Genomic DNA, 23382 nt, shown 5'->3' with positions numbered 1-23382 from the left:
TGGCAAAGGGTATTCGTTACATGATTATTGCCATTAAAGAGGTTTTGCATATCACTGAGGAACCCCCTGTCCCTGACACGAGGGTACACATGTATAAAGGGAAAAAGCCTGAGGTCACTTTTCCGTCCTCATTTGAGCTAAGCGAATTGTGCGAAAAGGCTTGGGAATCTCCATATAGGAGACTACAAGTTCCCAAAAGGATTCTTATGGTGTATCCCTTTCCACAAAAGGATAGGATACGATGGGAATCTTCGCCTAAAGTAGACAAGGCGCTGACACGCTTATCCAAGAAGGTGGCACTACCTTCTCAGGATACAGCTTCCCTCAAGGATCCTGCTGATCGCAAGCAGGAAATTACCATGAAGCACATTTACACACATTCAGGTACTATTGTTAGACCGGCTATGGCGTCGGCCTGGGTTTGTAGTGCTGTCGTGGCATGGGCAGATTCCTTATCTACGGAGCTTGAAACCTTAGATAGGGATGCCATTTTAATGACCATAGAGCATATCAGAGATGCTGCCTTGTATATGAGAGATGCTCAAAGAGACATTTGTTTACTAAGCTCCAGAATAAACGCTATGTCTATTTCTGCTAGGCGACTCTTGTGACGCCGACTCAAAGCGGCATATGGAGTCATTGCCTTACAAGGGGGAGGAGTTGTTTGGAGACGGCCTCTCGGACCTTGTCTCTACTGCTACGGCCGGTAAATCGAATTTTTTACCTTATGTTCCCCCGCAGCATGCTAAGAGGTACCCCATTATCAGATGCAGTCCTTTCGTTCCAATAAGAGCAAGAAGGTACGGGGATCGTCCTTTTTTGCCAGAGGGAAAGGAAAGGGAAAAAAGCTGCACGCAGCTAGTCCCCAGGAGCAGAAGTCCTCCCCTGCATCTGCAAAGTCCACTGCATGACGCTGGGGCTTCCCGGGGGGAGGCAGATCAAGTGGGGGCACGTCTTCGATTTTTCAGCCACGTCTGGGTTCACTCGCAGGTGGATCCCTGGGCATTAGAGATTGTTTCTCAGGGATACAGACTGGAATTCGAAGACATGCCTCATCGCTGGTTTTTCAAATCGGCTCTGCCGACTTCCCCGTCAGAGAGGGAGCTAGTGTTAGCTGCAATCCAAAAATTGTATATTCAACAGGTGATAGTCAAAGTTCCTCATCTCCAACAAGGAGAGGAATATTACTCAACCCTGTTTGTGGTCCCGAAACCGGACGGTTCGGTCAGACCCATTTTAAATCTAAAATCCCTGAACCTGTACTTGAAGAGATTCAAGTTCAAAATGGAATCACTCAGGGCGGTCATCGCCAGCCTGGAGGGGGGGGGGATTGGATGGTGTCCCTGGACATAAAGGATGCATACCTTCAAGTTCCGATTTTCCCCCCTCACCAGGCGTTCCTGAGATTTGCAGTACAGGACTGTCACTACCAATTTCAGACGTTGCCGTTTGGGCTTTCCATGGCCCCGAGAGTTTTCACCAAGGTAATGGCGGAAATGATGGTGCTCCTGCGCAAGCAGGGTGTCACAATTATCCCATACTTGGACGATCTCCTCATAAAGGCGAGATCTCGGGAGAAGTTGCTGGACAGCGTGTCTCTGTCCATGAAGACGTTGCAAATGCACGGCTGGATTCTCAATATACCGAAGTCCCAGCTAGTCCCTGCAACGCGTCTGACCTTTTTGGGCCTGATTCTAGACACAGACCAGAAGAGGGTTTTTGTTCCGATGGAAAAGGTTCAGGAGCTCATAGCCCTGGTCAGGAACCTATTGAAGCCAAAAAAGGTTTCAGTGCATCATTGCACACGGGTTCTGGGGAAGATGGTGGCTTCATACGAGGCCATCCCCTTCGGCAGGTTCCATGCGAGGACCTTTCAATGGGACCTATTGGACAAATGGTCCGGGTCCCATTTACAAATGCATCAAAGGATAACCCTGTCTCCCAGGACCAGGGTATCTCTCCTGTGGTGGCTGCACAGTGCTCACCTACTAGAGGGTCGCAGGTTCGGCATTCAGGACTGGGTCCTGGTGACCACGGACGCAAGCCTCCGAGGCTGGGGAGCGGTCACGCTAGGAAAAAATTTCCAAGGTCTCTGGTCAAATCTAGAGACTTGTCTCCACATCAACGTCCTGGAGTTGAGGGCCATATACAACGCCCTACGTCAGGCGGAGAAATTGCTTCGGGACAAATCGGTTCTGATTCAGTCGGACAATGTCACGGCAGTGGCTCATGTAAACCGCCAAGGTGGAACAAGATGCAGAGTGGCCATGGCGGAAGCGACCAGGATTCTACGCTGGGCGGAAGGCCATGTAAGCGCACTATCAGCAGTGTTCATTCCGGGGGTGGACAACTGGGAGGTGGACTTCCTCAGCAGGCACGACCTGCATCCTGGAGAGTGGGGACTTCATCAAGAAGTCTTCGCACAGATCACGGGTCGGTGGGGACTGCCTCAGATAGACATGATGGCATCCCGTCTCAACAAAAAGCTGAAGCGGTATTGCGCCAGGTCAAGAGACCCTCAGGCGGTAGCGGTAGACGCTCTGGTGACACCTTGGGTGTTCAGATCGGTCTATGTGTTTCCTCCTCTACCTCTCATACCCAAGGTGTTGAGAATAATAAGAATAAGCAGGGTCAGAACAATCCTCATTGTTCCAGATTGGCCACGGAGGACTTGGTATCCGGAGCTGCAAGAGTTGCTCACAGAAGATCCGTTGCCTCTACCTCTAAGGCAGGACCTGCTGCAGCAGGGGCCCTGTCTGTTCCAAGACTTACCGCGGCTGCGCTTGACGGCATGGCGGTTGAACACCGGATCCTAGCGGAAAAAGGGATTCCGGAAGAGGTCATTCCTACCCTGATCAAGGCTAGGAAGGACGTGACAATGAAACATTATCACCGTATATGGCAAAAATATGTTTCGTGGTGCTGCAGAGTCATCCGTTTGGGAGCTTTGGTATAATCCCCATGGTCCTTACAGAGTCCCAGCATCCTCTAGGACGTTAGAGAAAATAGGATTTTACTTACCGGTAAATCTATTTCTCATAGTCCGTAGAGGATGCTGGGCGCCCGTCCCAAGTGCGGACTTCTTCTGCATGACTTGTATATTGTTATGGCTTACATAAGGGTTATGTTGTAGTTTTATCGGTTGGACCGAGGCTATGTTGTTGTTCATACTGTTAACTGGGTAGTTTATCACAAGTTATACGGTGTGATTGGTGTGGCTGGTATGAATCTTGCCCTTAGATTTACAAAAATCCTTCCTCGTACTGTCCATCTCCTCTGGGCACAGTTTCCCTAACTGAGGTCTGGAGGAGGGGCATAGAGGGAGGAGCCAGTGCACACCCAGAATCCAAAGCTTTCTTAAAGTGCCCTATCTCCTGCGGAGCCAGTCTATTCCCCAGGGTCCTTACGGAGTCCCAGCATCCTCTACGGACTATGAGAAATAGATTTACCGGTAAGTAAAATCCTATTATATATAGTTATCTTTTGGATAATGCAGTTAAAATGTTCTAACCCACCTGACTTTGCATACATAATATGGTTTCATAAAACTAAAGGCTAGTTGAAAGCATAGTAATAACATCTACATTTAATGAGTGCAAGGTTTGCTGGGACATATAAAGTAGGTGATGAAAATACACACTGCAGCGTCAGATTAGCAGCACGCTTGACCTGCATTTGACTGGAGTTTTTCAATGAAAATTTTAAGACAGGAAGAAAAAAGGAAGAAAAAATAAGCAATGCGCTCCAGCAGCGCCAGGCAAAAGTCAAGAAATTTCTAAAAGAGGTTATGAAAATAATAAGGATGGAGAGACGACGCCATAGTTTTGCAGTTTGAGAAGAAATTTATAGTACACAGCAAAATGAAGGAATACTGGGCGAGGTATAACAAGAATAGATATGTGGCACTGCAAAATGACATGTCTACCAGGGACAAGAGGGCATTTGCTTTTATTCCACAGAAAGTAGATAATGTCGTCCCCCTGTATTTTCTAGATTAACTCCTGAGTACAGGGGAAGGCATGACAGAATATATTAAACACACTAATTCTCTATGGAGACTTATTGTTGGTCACCTACAATAAAGTCTTAGGCATACGTGTATCATCTCAATTTTATATCGACTCTGAGATAGATGTGATGACTTGCTCATTGTGCATGCTTTACACTGAGATATACAGTACGAATAATATACAAGTTCTAAGCAGAATGTGCAGCGCACAAAAGCTCACAGGTTGGAAGACAATGGATGTCATTATAGGTAGGCAGGGGTGGATTTAGGAGTCAGGTCATCCCTAGGCATTTTTGCTCCACTGCCCCCATCACTGCTGGTTCTGCCTTCTTTATGAAGGGCCAGACCCTTTAACCACCCCATCTCCTGCACCAAATTTGCCATCTGCAACCCAACTGCTGGTTGCAAAGTAAATGAATAAGTCATAGGGGGAGATGTATCAAATCTTGGAGAGATACAGTATACAGTACCAACCATTCTGCTCCTATCTGAGTGGTTGGTACCTTATCTCTCTCTAAGGCTTGGTACATATCCACCTTAATGACAAACAAAAAGGAATCACCTGGCATCAGGCCAGCAGCCTACCAGTTCTCTGATGTAGGGAGTGCCGTGTGTATGAAATTATGAGTGACGCTGTGTCCTACAGAAGGGGCGTAACTGAGCAGAAATGGTGAGTTCTAATGCAGGCTAAGAGCATGTTGATGGAACTGCGGGCATACAAAGTTTTTGGGCACAAAAAAGAAAAGAAAAAAAACTTCCATATCTCACACAAAAGTCTCACTTTCTTTGGAGAGACTGAACTGGTGGGAAGGGCACCTGTAGGCAAAGTATAGTGAGGGACTGTTCATAGGCAACAGAGTCAGACCTGGATATAGAAGCATCTACGCTTATCAGGGGGAGTATTCTCTGGCAGGCACCATATCCCTGGTGCAAATGATTGATAATGAGCATGACATTTGATTGGCTGGATGCACATGGAGCCCTCCCATGCTACATAAAACAGTATGGATGCTAAGTGAAGTCCTGGCCATCAACTCATAATACTTTACCGATATTCGCATACAGAACATTCTAATTTTAAAAGCAAAGACTGTATTTATTTAAATTGACTTTCATTGGTGCTTTTACTTTGGTTTTGTGTCTGTATTTAATTGCATTTTACACATTAAGTGCAATGTCCACATTTATTAAAACCGACGTATAGATGTGATTAAATCTTTTGTATATAAAACTTTAATACAGTATTATACAGTGTATGAATTGGGTAATGTTACTTTAGCATTTACAGACACATCCACATCCCTAGACTTAGAAACATAGAAACATAGAATTTGACGGCTGATAAGAACCACTTGGCCCATCTAGTCTGCCCCTTTTTGAACCTTAATTCTTTGTAAGGATATTCATATGCCTATCCCAAGCATGTTTAAATTGCTCTACAGTCTTAGCCTCTACCACCTCTGATGGGAGGCTATTCCACTTATCCACTACCCTTTCTGTGAAGTAATTTTTCCTTACATTTCCCCTGAACCTCCCCCCCTCCAGTCTCAGTGTATGTCCTCGAGTTCTAATACTTCTCTTCCTTTGAAGAATGTTTCCCTCCTGAACTTTAAGACCCTTGATATATTTGAAAGTTTCTATCATGTCCCCCCTTCCCCTGCTCTCCTCCAAACTATACATGTTAAGATCTTTCAGCCTTTCCAGGTAAGTTTTGTGATGTAGGCCATGCACCATTTTAGTTGCCCTTCTTTGTACACTCTCTAATGTATTTATATCTTTCTGGAGATATGGTCTCCAGAACTGGACACAGTATTCCAGATGGGGACGCACCAATGACCTATACAGTGGCATTATCACTTCTGTTCCATCTGGCATAACCCGAGCATATATGCTACTGTTTACCCCTGGCATACACCTTTACACATTGGTTACTGTTGCTGAGCTGGATGCAGATGAGGTGCAACATCCACACGTGATTGTGCCCATTTTTGGGTGAATTTTTTGTTTAAAAAAAAAACGTGGAAAATGCTGCCTACACAACTCTACAAGAACCCATAAATGTTCGATGGATGGTGTAATGGTTAGCATTACTTCCTCACAGCACTGGGGTCATGGGTTCGAGTCCAACCATGGCCCTAACTGTGTGGAGTTTGTATTTTCTCCCCATACTTGCGTGGGTTTCCTCTGGGTACTCAGATTTCCTCCCACAACCCAAAAAATATACTGGTAGGTTAATTGGATCTCTACACAAAAATTAACCCTAGCATGAATGTGTGTGCGTGTACATGTGGTAGGGAATATGGATTGTAAGATCCACTGGGACTGATGTGAATGGCCAAATATTCTCTGTAAAGCGCTGCGGAATATGTGCGCGCTATATAAATAACTGGTAATAAATACATAAATAAATAATAACCTCACAATTACTTGTATAGGACATACCTATTCTTAAACAAATGGGTGTGTCTGGGGACTGTCTTACAGCCCAGGGACTCTAGCTACAGGTCTGTCATTATTACTTTCATATTCATACAGGCAACAACTTAATGAAGTATACAATTCATGCCATCAAGCCCAATTATGACGCTCCCTGTGTAGTTTATCTACAGACTATAGAAAAAAAAAACACAACAAAATTAAAAGTTGTGGCATTTTTAGAATGATTGCTTTAAATTAAATATTTTTACTTTGTCTAATTTTGCATTTTTATTTTTATGAGAGAAAGAACACAGCTGTGCTGTGTTAGAGGATTGTGTCCATCTGAGAGAAACACTCGCTGGATAGGAGACTAGAACCACTCCCAGGAACACGGTGGGCAGTGTAACCTCCGGCAGGAAGAAATGAAGCAGAGGTTCTGTAGATGTTGTTAGTGTGAAAAATACAAATGCTCTCAGACTCGCTTACTGGTCAGATCAGATTTTTACAGCAGGAATAATAAAAAAAACAATAGAATGCAGACATGCGTATACTATGTAATCCCCATGCTACTAACAGACCCTATACAGCTGCATTCACGTCTCAGTAAGAGAGAGGGGAAAACTTACATCACCAGAAATGTCAGTCTGTGATCCAGCATCCAGTGTCTGTCTGGACAGAGACAAATGGGAGTTGGTGAGGCCGGTTGTTAAGTCTGGCTCTGATCTTCCTCTGCTTTGTTCTAGATGAAATAGCTCCTTCAGCTTTACAAGACTCTGATAAAACAAAGCAGAATTTACACTTAAAAAATAAAAATATAAACCAAGACACACACAAACTTCCCAAAAAGTAGAAAACAAATACGGCTGATCATCTTCCCTCCACTCAGGAGTCACCTTGAATCTCCTGTGCCACACTGTGCCAAAACTGCATTTCCCTCGATTAATGCAGTGTTCAGGTTATGCAACATGTGCTGCTGTCCAGGGGACAAGGCTGAGTCACGCCGCAGAATGGAGAGCTACAGGGCCCATTCCTTAGGCTACTCCACGGGGGATACGTTTATGTGACTGGCGGTCACAATACCGACGACAGGATCCCAGCATCTGACAATCCCGCCAGTCGGCATGCCGACAAATAGGGACTATTCCCACTCATGGGAGCCCCCCCCCCCTTCCTGTTCCTCTGCTACTAGCTGTGAGACACCATGAAGTTTGCCAGGTTTGGGGGGGCTGCCAGACCACCCTCTTACTGCACTGCCCTCAGTCAGCCATGCCTTTGTGAAATACTTGACTCTGCAAAGTTTCTTACTATACAAAAAAAAAAAGAAGACTCCCACAATGTGCGCAGAGCAACCTCCATTAGTGTTGCTTATTCATGCTTCTGTATTTTATGAAAATGTACTTCATTATTTTCTGTACTATATTATGCTATGTATCTGTTAAGCGCCTTGGGTCCTATTGGAGAAAGAGCGCTATATAAATAAAATGATTATTATTATTATCCAATGAGAAGTGTCACCACCCAATAGAATAATACAGATATGCAGCACAGGTATGGGCGCTGTGTATAAATAACATACGTAATGACCAATATGTAACAAATAAGTAAATACTATACATTCCTCTGAAGTGGATTTTATCAGGAAAATGTGTTTTAATATTGGGTACACCTTAGAAATCTATAAAACTTTTTTGTATACTTTAATCAACCACAACGGATATTGGCCCTCATTCCGAGTTGTTCGCTCGCAAGCTGCTTTTAGCAGCTTTGCACACGCTAAGCCGCCGCCTACTGGGAGTGAATCTTAGCTTATCAAAATTGCGAACAAAAGATTAGCAAAATTGCGAATAGACACTTCTTTGCAGTTTCTGAGTAGCTCGGGACTTACTCGGCAACTGCGATCAGTTCAGTCCGTTTCGTTCCTGGTTTGACGTCACAAACACACCCAGCGTTCGCCCAGACACTCCTCCGTTTCTCCAGCCACTCCCGCGTTTTTCCCAGAAACGGTAGCGTTTTTTCACACACACCCATAAAACGGCCAGTTTCCGCCCAGAAACACCCACTTCCTGTCAATCACACTCCGATCACCAGAACGAAGAAAAAACCTCGTAATGCCGTGAGTAAAATACCTAACTGCATAGCAAATTTACTTGGCGCAGTCGCACTGCGGACATTGCGCATGCGTATTAGCGACTAATCGCTGCGATGCGAGAAAAATATAACGAGCGAACAACTCGGAATGACCCCCATTGCCTGAGCAAGTGCCTGCATCTCCTTCTGCTAACCTTCACTGCATGCAATACTGAATCGTCCTGCATTTGTATGGCACCCAGAATGCAATGAAAAGGCCACTTCAGACCATTTAGGAACAAACTTTTCCTTGCAAGACTTAGTAATCTTAATGTCTTAAGAAAGACTCACTCCTCTCTGGAGTTCATATACAGTATAATCACAGAGCCGGCCCTGGGCATACGCAGTATAGGCAAATGCTTAGGGGCAGCTGCTGGGACGGTCCTTTGCTCCCCCCAACTGGGCCACCCTGCTTGCCATGCACAGGAGAATTCTGTAACATGCCCAGCCGCAGCAGCTCCTCCCATGGTCCTTTGTAAATTTTGTGAATCACACCTGATGGCTCCGCCTCCAGCAGGCTGCAGTCACCAAGTCCAGCTGTGCAACACAGGAGCTGAGAAAAACAGGGGCGGCTGCGGCTGTAAGTACGTGTGGTGTGCCTCACACAATTTACAAGCTGCAGGCAGCACAACACAGTAGTGATCCGGCACTTCACAGTATGTCAGAGTGAGAGTCAGAATTGGCCAGGCCATAAACAGTCAGTTTTCCAGTGGCATGTGCTGTGATGGGTGAGGGGCACTGTGCTGTGCTGTACTGTGTGATGGGTGCTGTGAGGGGAGAGGGATATTGTGCTGTGAGGAGAGCGGGGTACTATGCTCTGAGGGGTGTTGTGCTGAGAGGGGTGATGTGCTGTACTGTGTGAAGATTGAGGGGTGCTGTACTGAGAGTGGTGCTGTACTGTGTGATGATTGAGGGGTGCTGTGAGGGGACAAGGTTACTGTGCTGTGAGAGGAGAGGTGTGCCTTGCTGAGACTTGTGCTATACTGTGATGGGCGAAGGGCACTGTGCTGAAAGGGGTGCTGTGCTCATGCTGTGAGGGGCCAATGTTCTTTAACAATAAAAAAGTTGTCAGTGTATACACCTTTAAACTAGATGGTGGGATCATCTGGTAGGCAGCACGAGACAAAATCTTGCCTGGGGCAAGGATCTGTATAGGGCCGACTGAATCCAAGTGTCCCATTAACCTTCATTTATTAGTGATAATTGTACTATTTTATACCTATGGTTTAATTTCTATACATGTATAAAATAGTATGAATAGAAGAATAATAGTAATACTAATATATATATATATATATATATATATATATATATATATATATATATATATAAAATTAGTATTACAGGTTGAGTATCCCTTATCCAAAATGCTTGGGACCAGAGGTATTTTGGATATCGGATTTTTCCGTATTTTGGAATAATTGCATACCATAATGAGATATCATGGCAATGGGACCTAAATTTAAGCACAGAATGCATTTATGTTTTATATGCACCTTATACACACAGCCTGAAGGTAATTTTAGCCAATATTTTTTATAACTTTGTGCATTAAACAAAGTGTGTCGACATTCACACAATTCATTTATGTTTCATATACACCTTATACACACAGCCTGAAGGTCATTTAATATAATTTTTTAATAACTGTGTGTATTAAACAAAGTTTGTGTACATTGAGCCATCAGAAAACAAAAGTTTCACTATCTCACTCTCGCTCAAAAAAGTCCGTATTTCGGAATATTCCGTATTTCGGATATTTGGATATGGGATACTCAACCTGTACTATTATTCTTCTATTCACACACACACCAGGGCTAAATGCAGGGCCGATGGCCACGTGGGCCGGTCCAGCGCTTCCGAGCCGACTTGTATCACTGAGACACGCTGCCGCTCAGTCCGGCGGCAGCGTGTCTCAGCTGTCAGGAGAGGAGAGCGCGCCTATGTCTGACAGCGTGTAGCGGACTTCAAACCAGCCGCCGGTTCGTGAGCCAATCAGAGCTTGCGGACCGGCAGCCAATCAGGAGCCGCCGCTGCCGGTCCACGAGCTCTGATTGGCTCACAAACCGGCGGCTGGTTTGAAGTCCACTACACGCCGCCAGACATAGCCGCGCTGGCGCGCTCTGAGCTCCTGACACCCTCACATCACAGCCGGAGGAGCAGCAGCGGTAAGCTGCTGCAGCACTGCTGTGGGGGCAATTGGCTGGCACTGTGGGGGCATTTGTATACCTGGCACTGTGGGGGCAATTGGCTGGCAATGTGGGGGCAAATGGCTGGCACTGCGGGGGCAATTGTTTACCTGGCACTGTGGGGGCAATTGGCTGGCACTGTGGGGGGCAATTGTTTACCTGGCACTGTGGGGGCATTTGTATACCTGGCACTGTGGGGGCATTTGTTTACCTGTCCGGTATACAATTGCCCCCACAGTCCAGATCCACAATTGCCCCCACAGTGTCAGGTATTACCTGACACTGTTGGGGCAATTGTGGATCTGGCACTGTGGGGGCATTTGTGGATCTGGCACTGTGGGGCATTTGTGGATCTGGCACTGTGGGGGCATTTGTATACCTGGCACTGTGGGGCATTTGTGGATCTGGCACTGTGGGGGCATTTGTGGATCTAGCACTGTGGGGGCATTTGTATACCTGGCACTGTGGGGGCATTTGTATACCTGGCACTGTGGGGGCATTTGTATACCTGGCACTGTGGGGGCATTTGTGGATGTGGCACTATGGGGGCATTTGTATACCTGGCACTGTGGGGCATTTGTGGATCTGGCACTGTGGGGGCATTTGTATACCTGGCACTGTGGGGGCATTTGTATACCTGCCACTGTGGGGGCATTTGTATACCTGCCACTGTGGGGGAAATTGTGGATCTGGCACTGCACTATTGGGGGCATTTGTCTGTGTATCATGTCCCATTTAAATTGTCCACACCCATATTTTCGGCGCGCACACAGTACCTCTATGGGACACTCTCTGTCTGACTGGTCGCCGATTAGCCCCCCCGGGAGTGCACACAGACGCTCTCATTCTAGTGAATGGGGCATGTGCATGTCCACGCCCCTTTTCTGGAGCGCGCGCGCTTAGTTACAACCTTTATTTTTCCATACCCCCACTTCAACATTTCCACTTCAACCAATGGTTGTGTGTATTTTAATACAGAATGATGTACACTTGTATGTTGTTATAATATTAATTATATTTTCTCTAACGTCCTAGTGGATGCTGGGGACTCCGTCAGGACCATGGGGGAATAGCGGCTCCGCAGGAGACAGGGCACAAAAGCAAGCTTTTAGGATCACATGGTGTGTACTGGCTCCTCCCCCTATGACCCTCCTCCAAGCCTCAGTTAGGTTTTTGTGCCCGTCCGAGAAGGGTGCAATCTAGGTGGCTCTCTTAAAGAGTTGCTTAGAAAAAGTTTTTAGGTTCTTTATTTTCAGTGAGTCCTGCTGGCAACAGGCTCACTGCATCGAGGGACTTAGGGGAGAGAATTTCAACTCACCTGCGTGCAGGATGGATTGGATTCTTAGGCTACTGGACACCATTAGCTTCAGAGGGAGTCGGAACACAGGTCTCGCCCTGGGGTTCGTCCCGGAGCCGCGCCGCCGACCCCCTTGCAGATGCTGAAGATTGAAGAGGTCCGGAACCAGGCGGCAGAAGACTTTTCAGTCTTCCTCAGGTAGCGCACAGCACTGCAGCTGTGCGCCATTGTCTGTCAGCACACTTCCCACAGCGATCACGGAGGGTGCAGGGCGCGGGGGGGGGCGCCCTGGCAGCAATGTAGAATACCTGTATGGCGAAAAATACATCACATATAGCCCTTGAGGCTATATGGATGTATTTAACCCCTGCCAGACTTCACAATCTCCGGAGAAGAAGCCCGCCGAAAAGGGGGCGGGGCCTATTCTCCTCAGCACACAGCGCCATTTTCCCTCACAGAAAGGCTGAGGGGAAGGCTCCCAGGCTCTCCCCTGCACTGCACTACAGAAACAGGGTTAAAACAGAGAGGGGGGGCACTGATTTGGCGATATACATATATATTAAATGCTATATGGGAGGAACACTTATATAAGGGTTGTCCCTGTATAATTATAGCATTTTGGTGTGTGCTGGCAAACTCTCCCTCTGTCTCCCCAAAGGGCTAGTGGGTCCTGTCCTCTATCAGAGCATTCCCTATGTGTGTGCTGTATGTCGGTACGTGTGTGTCGACATGTATGAGGAAAATGTTGGTGAGGAGGCGGAGCAAATTGCCTGTAATGGTGATGTCACTCTCTAGGGAGTCGACACCGGAATGGATGGCTTACTTATGGAATTACGTGATAATGTCAACACGCTGCAAGTGGGTTGACGACATGAGATGGCCGGCGAACAAATTAGTACCGGTCCAGGCGTCTCAGACACCGTCAGGGGCTTCTAAAAACGCCCATTTACCTCAGTCGGTCGACATAGACCCAGACACGGACACTGATTTCAGTGTCGACGGTGAAGAAACAAACGTATTTTCCTTTAGGGCCACACGTTAAGGGCAATGAAGGAGGTGTTACATATTTCTGATACTCCATGTACCACAAAGAAGGGTATTATGTGTGAGGTGAAAAAACTACCTGTAGTTTTTCCTGAATCAGATAAATTAAATGAAGTGTGTGATGATGCGTGGGTTTCCCCCGATAGAAAATTATTGGCGGTATACCCTTTCCCGCCAGAAGTTAAGGCGCATTGGGAAACACCCCTCAGGGTGGATAAGGCGCTCACATGCTTATCAGAAAAATATCCTAAAAAGTATACACACACATGCTGGTGTTATACTGTGACCAGCGATCGCCTCAGCCTGGATGTGCAGAGCTGAGGTGGCTTGGTCGGATTCCCTGACTAAAAATATTGATACCCTTGACAGGGACAGTATTTTATTGACTATAGAGCATTTAAAGGATGCATTTCTATATATACGAGATGCGCAGAGGGATATTTGCACTCTGGCATCAAGAGTAAATGCGATGTCCATATCTGCAAGAAGATGTTTATGGACACGACAGTGGTCAGGGGATGCAGATTCCAAACGGCACAAAGATGTATTGCCGTATAAAAGGGGAGGAGTTATTTGGGGTCGGTCCATGGGACCTGGTGGCCACGGCAACTGCTGGAAGATCCACCGTTTTTTACCCTAAGTCACATCTCTGCAGAAAAAGACACCGTCTTTTCAGCCTCAGTCTTTTCGTCCCTATAAGATATCTGCCCAGGGATAGAGGAAAGGGAAGAAGACTGCAGCAGGCAGCCCATTCCCAGTAACAGAAGCTCTCCACCGCTTCTACTAAGTTCTCAGCATGACGCTGGGACCGTACAGGACCCCTGGATCCTACAAGTAGTATCAAAGGGGCACAGATTGGAATGTCGAGGCGTTTCCCCCCTCGCAGGTTCCTGTAGTCTGCTGTACCAATGTCCCCCTCCGACAGGGAGGCAGTATTGAAAACAATTCACAAGCTGTATTCCCAGCAGGTGATAATAAAATTACCCCTCCTACAACAAGGAAAGGGGTATTGTTCCACACTATAGGGTGGTACTGAAGCCAGAAGGCTAGGTGAGACCGATTCTAAATCTGAAAAATTTGAACACTTACAAGGGTTCAAATCCAGATGGAGTCACTCAGAGCAGTGATAGCGAACTGGGAACAAGGGGACTATATGGTGTCCCGGGACATCAGGGATGCTTACCTCCATGTCCCAAAATTTGCTTTTCTCACCAAGGGTACCTCAGGTTCGTGGTACAGAACTGTCACTATCAGTTTCAGACGATGCCGTTGGAGTGTCCAAGGCACCCCGGGTCTTTACCAAGGTAATGACCGAAATGAGGATTCGTCTTCAAAGAAAATGGACGACCTCCTGATAAGAACAAGGTCCAGAGAACAGTTGGAGGTCGGAGTAGCACTATCTCAAGTAGTTCTACGACAGCACGGGTGGATTCTAAATATTCCAAAACCGCAGTTGTTCCGACGACACGTCTGCTGGTCCTAGGGATGATTCTGGACACAGTCCAGGAAAAGGGTGTTTCTCCCAGAGGAGAAAGCCAGGGAGTTATCCGAGCTAATCGGGATCCTCCTAAAACCAGGAAAAGTGTCAGTGCATCATTGCACAAGAGTCCTGGTAAAAAATGGTGGCTTATTACGAAGCGCTTCCATTCGGCAGATTTCACGCAAGAACTCTTCAGTGGGATCTGCTGGACAAATGGTCCGGATCGCATCTTCAGATGCATCAGCGGATAACCCTATATCCAAGGACAAGGGTGTCTCTCCTGTGGTGATTACAGAGTGCTCATCTTCTAGAGGGCCGCAGATTCGGCATTCAGGATTGGATGCTGGTATCCACGGAGGCCAGCCTGAGAGGCTGGGGAGCAGTCACACAGGGAAAAAATTTCCAGGGAGTGTGATCAAGTCTGGAGAATTCTCTCCACATAAATATACTGGAGCTAAGAGCAAATTTGTAATGCTATAAGCTTAGCAAGGCCTCTGCTTCAAGGTCAGCCGGTATTGATCCAGTGGGATAACATCACGGCAGTCGCCCACGTAAACAGATAGGGCGGCACAAGAAGCAGGAGGGCAGTGGTCAAAACTGCAAGGATTTTTCGCTAGACGGAAAATCATGTGATAGCACTGTCAGCAGTGTTCATTCCGGGAGTGGACGACTGGGAAGCAGACTTCCTCAGCAGGCACGACCTCCACCCGGGAGAGTGGGAACTTCATCGGGAAGTTTTCCGCATGATTGTGAACCGTTGGGAAAGACCAAAGGTGGAAATGATGGCGTCCCGCCCGAACAAAAAACGGGACAGGTATTGCGCCAGGTCACGAGACCTTCAGGCGATAGCTGTGGACGTCCTGGTAACACCGTGGGTGTAACAGTCGGTGTATGTGTTCCCTCTTCTGCTTCTCATAACCAAGGTATTGAGAATTATAAGACGTAGAGGAGTAAGAACTATACTCGTGGCTCCGGATTGGCCAAGAGGGACTTGGTACCCGGAACTTCAAGAGATGCTCACAGAGGACTAATGGCCTCGGGAGCTAAGATGGGATTTGCTTTCAGCAAGAACCATGTCTGTTCCAAGAGGAACCGTGGCATCTGCCTCTAAGAGAGGACCTGCTCCAGCAGGGACCTTGTCTGTTCCAAGACTTACCGCGACTGCGTTTGACGGCATGGCGGTTGAACGCCGGATCCTAAGGGAAAAGGCATTCCGGAAGAGGTCATACCTACCCTGGTCAAAGCCAGGAAGGAGGTGACCGCACAACGTTATCACCACATGTGGTGAAAATATGTTGCGTGGGTGAGGCCAGGAAGGCCCCACGAAAAAATTTCAACTAGGTCGATTTCTGCACTTCCTGAAAACAGGAGTGTCTATGAGCCTCAAATTGGGGTCCATTAAGGTTCAAGTTTCGGCCCTGTAGATTTTCTTCCAGAAAAAATTGGCTTCAATTCCTGAAGTCCAGACGTTTGTCAAGGGAGTATTGCATATACAGCCCCTTGTGTGCCTCCAGTGGCACCGTGGGATCTCAACGTAGTGTTGGGATTCCTCAAATCATATTGGTTTGAACCGATCAAATCTGTGGATTTGAAATATCTCACATGGAAAGGGACCATGTTGTGGCCCTGGCCTCGGCCAGGCGATTGTCAGAATTGGGGGCTTTGTCTTAAAAAAAAAGCTCATATTTGTTTTTCCATTCGGACAGGGCAGAACTGCGGACTCGTCCCCAGTTTCTTTCTAAGGTGGTGTCAGCGTTTCGCCTGAAACAACATATTGTGGTGCCTGCGGCTACTAGGGACTTGGAGGACTCCAAGTTGCTAGACGTTGTCGGGGCCCTAAAAATATATATATATATATATATATATATATATATATATATATATATATATATTTCCAGGACGGCTGGAGTCAGAAAGTCTGACTTGCTGTTTATATTGTATGCACCCCAAAAGATGGGTGCTCCTGCTTCTAAGCAGACTATTGCTCGTTGGATTTGTAGTACAATTCAGCTTGCACAGTCTGTGGCAGGCCTGCCACAGCCAAAATCTGTCAATGCCCATTCCACAAGGAAGGTGGGCTCATCTTGGGCGGATGCCCGAGGGGGTCTCGGCTTTAAAATTTTGCCGAGCAGCTACGTGGTCAGGGGGGAACACGTTTGTAAAATTCTACAAATTTGATACCCTGGCTGAGGAGGACCTGGAGTTCTCTCATTCGGTGCTGCAGAGTCACCCGCACTCTCCCGCCCGTTTGGGAGCTTTGGTATAATCCCCATGGTCCTGACGGAGTCCCCAGCATCCACTAGGACGTTAGAGAAAATAAGATTTTACTTACCGATAAATCTATTTCTCGTAGTCCGTAGTGGATGCTGGGCGCCCATCCCAAGTGCGGATTGTCTGCATTACTTGTACATAGTTATTGTTACAAAAATCGGGTTATTATTGTTGTGAGCCATCTTTTTTAGAGGCTACTTCATTGTTATCATACTGTTAACTGGGTTCAGATCACAAGTTGTACGGTGTGATTGGTGTGGCTGGTTTGGGTCTTACCCGGGATTCAAGATCCTTCCTTATTGTGTACGCTCGTCCGGGCACAGTACCTAACTGAGGCTTGGAGGAGGGTCATAGGGGGAGGAGCCAGTACACACCATGTGATCCTAAAAGCTTGCTTTTGTGCCCTGTCTCCTGCGGAGCCGCTATTCCCCCATGGTCCTGACGGAGTCCCCAGCATCCACTACGGACTACGAGAAATAGATTTATCGGTAAGTAAAATCTTATTTGTAAGAGCATAGACTAAGAAGTAGGAGGAGTCGGGAATAGTAAGGGGAGGAGTCAGATGCTGACACAGAGGTGGGCCTGTGTGCTTCAAAAATGCCAGGGCCTATTTTTGGTCCCAGTCCGGCCCTGGCTAAATGTAATAGCCTGCAAACTACCAGAAATGCAGGACTTTGTGCGAGTCTGCCAGTAACTTTTACAGGGTAGGTTTTGTCTTGTATATGCGTGCCGCTTTATAAAATACGGGCAGACTCGCACAAAGGGGGTTATTCAGATTTGTTAGCAAACCAAAAAAGCACATTGTTGGGGAAAACCATGTGCACTGCAGGGGAGGCAGATGTAACATGTGCAGAGAGAGTTAGATTTGGGTGGGTTATATTGTTTCTGTGCAGGGTAAATACTGGCTGCTTTATTTTTACCCTGCAATTTAGATTCAGTTTGAACACACCCCACCCAAATCTAACTCTATGCACATGATACATATGCCCCACCTGCAGTGCAACATGGGTTTGCCCATTAGTGTGCTTTTTTGGTTTGCAAACAAACCTGAATAAGGCCCAAAGTCCCACATCTCCAGCTATTACATTTAGCCTTAGGTCTTCTAGATACTGTATACAGTATTTATCTGTGGAACTTTTCAGAACAAGCTACATGCAAGCCAGCCCTTTCACAATACCCTTTCTTATGTAACTAATTTCACAATTATCTATCAAAATAAATCCATTTAAGGTACAGTAGATGTAAGTACTAAGCTTGGTGGCACACATAATGCAAGACTGGCTACAGTAATAATTAAAAAAAAACATATTCTTGTAATTTACAAATGTAATTACATTTCTATATAAGCAAGGCTAGGCACAGTCAGCGAGTTGGGAGGGGCCGCCAGTCATTGGCACCCCAGAAGATCATAGCATGGTTTCACCATAGCAGCAGCTCTGAGGCTTGGCACAGGGAGATGCAAGTCACTGCCCGCAGAGCCTGGAGAAGACTAGGGTCCCGTGCTGTGGCTGGGTGGCAGGGGACTGCACCGGGCTTGCAGCAGCATGGTGAATCACGGACAGTATAGCAGACAGCATGGAGCAGCACATGATGGGTTGGACATTAATACACGTCAAATCATTGAGACAGCTGTTTAATAACAGACTCTGATCTCAACACCCTTGCTAAGGGTCTCAATCTGATTACTAAACAGCCAGATGAGTTATGGCAGGTCTGAGTGGTGGAAAGAGCATCATGGAAAGTCTGGCCTTACCCAGGCTATGCGGGACAGTAAAATATAATTACTACAAGCAGAGTACGAGTTTCTGTCTTTCATCTAACAACACTGACCACCTGGCTTATGCCCTCTGGCTGAGAACTCTGTACACATGGATAAAGTGTTCCTGAGCAAATCTATGCCTCAGTTTATGAGACAACTGCTTACAACAGGCCTGGCCAACCTGTGGCTCTCCAGCTGTTGTAAAACTACATGTCCCATCATGCCTTGCCACAGTTTTGCTATTAGGGAATGCTAATACTTTGGCAGGGCATGCTGGGATGTGTAGTTTCACAACATCTGGAGAGCCACAGGTTGGCCAGGCCTGGCTTACAAGATCAATAATGTCACCACGTGGAGTATGAGCATGCACTAAAGAAAGCAGCTCTAGATGATTTCAGCAAGAGCATCAAGAAACTGCAATTCTATAGGGAGAACATTTCTAAGAAGTGGGAAGTTGAGCAGAAAAGAAATGTAGATTATGAAGATCAGCAAATTTGAGCTTGTTGTCACCCAGTATGTACGTTGGGGGTAATTCAGACACGATCGCTGGGCTGCTAACTTTGCTGTCCTGTGTTCAGATAGTCGCTGCCTCCAGGGGGAGTGTAAATTCACCGTGCAAGTGTGCGATCACATGTGTACGCCGAGCTGCAAAAATCCAGTGTGTGCAGTCTGTGCGACTAACTCCTCCAGTGCGATGAGAACAGGCTTATCGGGACCGGAGCCTACGTCACATACTCTCCCTGAAAACGCCTGGAAACGCCTGCGTTTTTCTGGACGCTCCCAATAAACGCTCAGTTACCACCCACTAACGGCCTCCTCCTGTCAATCACCTTGCGAACGCCTGTGCGAACTGAATTTTCGCACCATCCTGTCGCTTACCGGGAAAGCCCTTTGGTGGTGTCCAACGCGCGTGCGCAATACGGTGCATATGCACTTGCAGATATTACACAATCGCCCGCTGTGCGAAAACTCACAGCAGCAATCAGGTGTGAATCGTCCCCATAGTTCTTATGTGTGTTCAGGTGTCATCCTCATGACTGCCCAGGGCAGCTGGTGATTACTTTTGTTGATGATCTAAACATTGGCACGGGATACCTCCTGGCAGAATGGGCTGCACTGAAAGCAGGGGTGGATTGCAAATATGTTTTATACAGTTAGCAGAGTTAAATCATTTTTATTTTGTCATTGCCAATAAAATACTCATTTAAAAGTTAAAATGTATAATCTGAATGCTACAGTATAAGTAGTCCTACATGTAATTTGCTTATTGCCTATAAACATACCAATGGTAGAAGATATGTCTCTCATGGTGTAGATTGTGTTGCAATATTTAATTGGAAAATGTTAATTCATATTGACAGGACCATTTTAACACTGATGTCTATTCAGTGTAATTAGTAACCTATAATAAAATCATACGATTCCATGAAAAAAGTAGTGCTATACTGAAAAATGTCTGAGATAGTTATTTTTAAAATTAATTTCCCAATAATACAGAGTCATTTCTTAATGGTTACTATTCCATTGCAGTCTATGGGACCTATTTATTAATCAATTCTGCTCTTAAAGAAGCCAAAACGGATGTCTGTACATGTTTACAGGTAGAGAGTTAAGCAACCCTTTAAATTTAACAATTAGGAAAGCAGAAGACATAGGAAATAGTTGGTGTTTTCCATTTGCCGGACTTCTGGGTAAACGACCCGGGAGTCCTACTGCATGTGCCTGGTCGTTGGCCTGTGTATGTACATTCCACAGAGGGATCAGAGAGGAATCCCTCAGATCCCTATCAGGGGAATTCTGCATAAAGAAGGCCACAGGCTTCTATAGGCAATACATCTATAGATGGTGTTGCCTATCAGGTACAAGCTCCGGAAATATTTTGCTCGAAACATATAGGGATTGTGGCAAAACTAAGGAAAAAAAAAAAAAGTATATGGATGTTCGACTGCATTTTACCCTTAGTACATCCCGCCCTTAGGAAGGTTCTTGTTTTTAGCTTTTCTTTCTTTTTGGTAAATATAAATCAGTTAAACAAACCTGCATCAGGTCCTGCTTCTCCTTCTCCCCAGTGCTGATCGCCTTCCTTATGCTCTTCATCTCAGAAAGGATGTCCTTTGCTTCATGGAGCTCATAACCACTCTGACCTCCTGACATTTTTTGGTCAATGCTGAGGAGAGATGAGAAAGACAAAAACACACACAATCAGAAGTAATTTGTGACAGAACTAAGCATGCAAAAATGGTAAACCAATGAAAGCAATGAATAGTTAGAGTTTTAATATCATTTGTTCAGCCTTTGGTACAATATAAACATGCAGAAGGAGCGGCTGATTCGGAGTCAGATGCAGCAGCTATACCGGACTCAGTGGAGCCATGTTTTCTGCCTGTGCATACACCCTGATTTTAAGTACATATTTGGAGAATTGGTAGCAGAAAAATGACTGGCGTTAACAGGGGAGTGGCTTAAAAGATGTGCATAGACGTTGCGCCATATGAGAGGCGGGTGACGGAAAGCGGTTACATACGAAGCCACTGAACCACTCACATAGGAGGCCATACTCTGGTGAAGATACTGCGCCCGCCATAGGGCTGGTGGAAAAGTAGATGGTGCGGCTAAAGGCTAACCAAGTAGTATTTCAGTGTCCACAGACAATGGGCATCTCACTCCTCGCACATTTGGACTCACGGATCTGCACCAGGGATGGACTTTATAGCAGCATTAGCATAAAGACAACGAAAAAGATGCAGCTGCCACCTACTCTGCCCCAGAATCTGTATCAGCCACAGAAAATAAAAAACATATCAGTAAGACAATCTAACAGGCCCTACACACTGGCGGATATACCGCCGAGGTGCCCGATAGCCGACGGACGCCCCTGTAGTGGGGGGAGGTGACCGGGGGAGTAAAGTTTCTTCACTCCCCCATCACCCGGCCCCTTAGCCCTGCATGCTAATATGGATGAGATTGTCCATATTGGCTTGCATGTTTAAACGAGCCGGCACCAACGATGAATGAGCACAGGGCAGCGCATCATTCATCGCTGGTGCCTACACACTGAAAGATATGAACAATATCTTTCAGTGTTATCAGGTAGTGTGTAGGACCCTTAACAATTTGTAACACAAGTCTCAAATACAATATGTCCAGCAGTACAAGCTACAAAAACATCCTAATTCTCAATATTACCAGCAAAGTATAAAACAGGTACAGATAACGTACAAACTAGCAGAGAATATACCAGCAGGGTTGGACTTGTCCACAGGGGTTCAGTGGAAACCCCAGGTGGGCCCCACCTTCTCCTATAGGGATCAGGTTCCAGACTGTGCACTTGAATTGTACATTATACATATGTTACCTTGTGCTGCACAGGACTATGGTGTATTCTCTACAGAGCAGTGCTGTTATTAATCTGTTACATTATAATGATGCACTGCCGGTATTTACTATATATATTTATCAAGAAGCCCAGTCCATTCACTCTCTAATGGTTACTCAAGCCTCTGTGGCAGCTGGCCACACCCCCTCTGGAGACTGACCATACCCCTAAACATGGGCCCCTGCCACAACATTCCCCCGGTGGGCCCTTCATGCCCCAGTCCAACACGGCATACCAGTCTTGTCTGCAGCGCACTGCAGAAAATACAGCCAATTTTACCCATATACCTCTGCAGTACTGACCCCAACAAATCATGTGGACACAGTGATAGAGCTCTCACCTTTGCAAGAAACTCTATTTAGGATATTTGACTTAATCAAAGTGGCTAATCATTAACATCCCAATTACATGATTTTAATAGTAAATGGTTTCCAACTGTGCGACATATACAGTATTAAAAAAGGTAAAACAGTCTAACATGCTCAGGGGTGTAGATTTTCTTCTACGTATCTGTACCAGGAATGTAGAAGTGCCCGAGTTTCTTCAACAACTGTCCATTGTTCCCCTGTGGTATGTTGTTGACGGTTTCTCACACATGCTTTGGATTCCTATCAAAATTGCTTGCAAGCAAGCTGATTTAAAACAATACAGCGTTGTTGTATTAATAAAATAACAGAGCAATTGGCTACCCTTTAATCTGGCACAGTGGCATGAGGTGTGATTACTTTAAGTACAGAATGAGAAGAACGGAAAAAAAATGTTTTTAATATATATAGTTTGTTATTTTGTAGAAACCAACAAATATTTTCTCACCTGATTCATTGATTAACGATTGCGGTAAAAAAACAGATGTGTCACTTTATTACACAATTGCTATCAACAAAAATAAAAAATAAGAATTTTTAAATGTAATAAGAAAAAAAAAAGTTGCTTCGCTAATTCTCAATGCTGCATAACCCATTTCAATGCAATTGCCTCCTTAGGCAAGCACTGAAGACAGGATACGGTAGATGTAGACTTTAATGTTTATATATTTAGCTTGCTACAAAACGTAGATATAATGAGCCTAAATTCAATACCCCAAATCTAGGCCACAGAAACTGTACTGCCAACTTCTCTGACCCCTTCATGGAAAGCAGAAAATATTAAAAATAGTTAAAAATCCAAGTAGCAGAAGATTTTCATTAGCATGTCTACTACTAGAGGAAAGGCTAATATTTTCAGAGGAAAAACAATGTGGTCCAGTTACAGCAGTACTATGTTGTATTCTATATATTGTAAAATTCTATCATTATAAATACATATTTATATATATATTTTAATTATTATTAAGATTTACATTTCTGCTCACCACTTACAAGCAAAAGGTGGGGTGCACGGAATTATTCCCTGTTATAAACGGTACGAATGAT

At 45.7% G+C, this 23382-nt stretch overlaps 1 protein-coding gene across 1 annotated transcript in view; it reads right to left on the bottom strand.

Moving 5' to 3' along the window:
* The window catches only part of WWC2 (WW and C2 domain containing 2), a 214134-nt gene extending 193378 nt beyond the window's left edge, over nt 1–20756 (bottom strand). The window contains exons 1-2 of the mRNA XM_063920687.1: nt 20632–20756; nt 7054–7200 (exon numbers count right to left, since the gene is read on the bottom strand). Of these exons, the coding sequence (XP_063776757.1) occupies nt 7054–7200; nt 20632–20748 (264 nt within the window). The 5' untranslated portion in view covers nt 20749–20756. The remainder of the gene's footprint in view (nt 1–7053; nt 7201–20631) is intronic.
* Nucleotides 20757–23382: the final 2626 nt, after the last annotated feature.

This window comes from Pseudophryne corroboree, chromosome 1, assembly GCF_028390025.1.
Source record: "Pseudophryne corroboree isolate aPseCor3 chromosome 1, aPseCor3.hap2, whole genome shotgun sequence".
Lineage (NCBI taxonomy): Eukaryota > Metazoa > Chordata > Amphibia > Anura > Myobatrachidae > Pseudophryne > Pseudophryne corroboree.
This window is presented reverse-complemented; position numbering and strand designations above follow the sequence as displayed.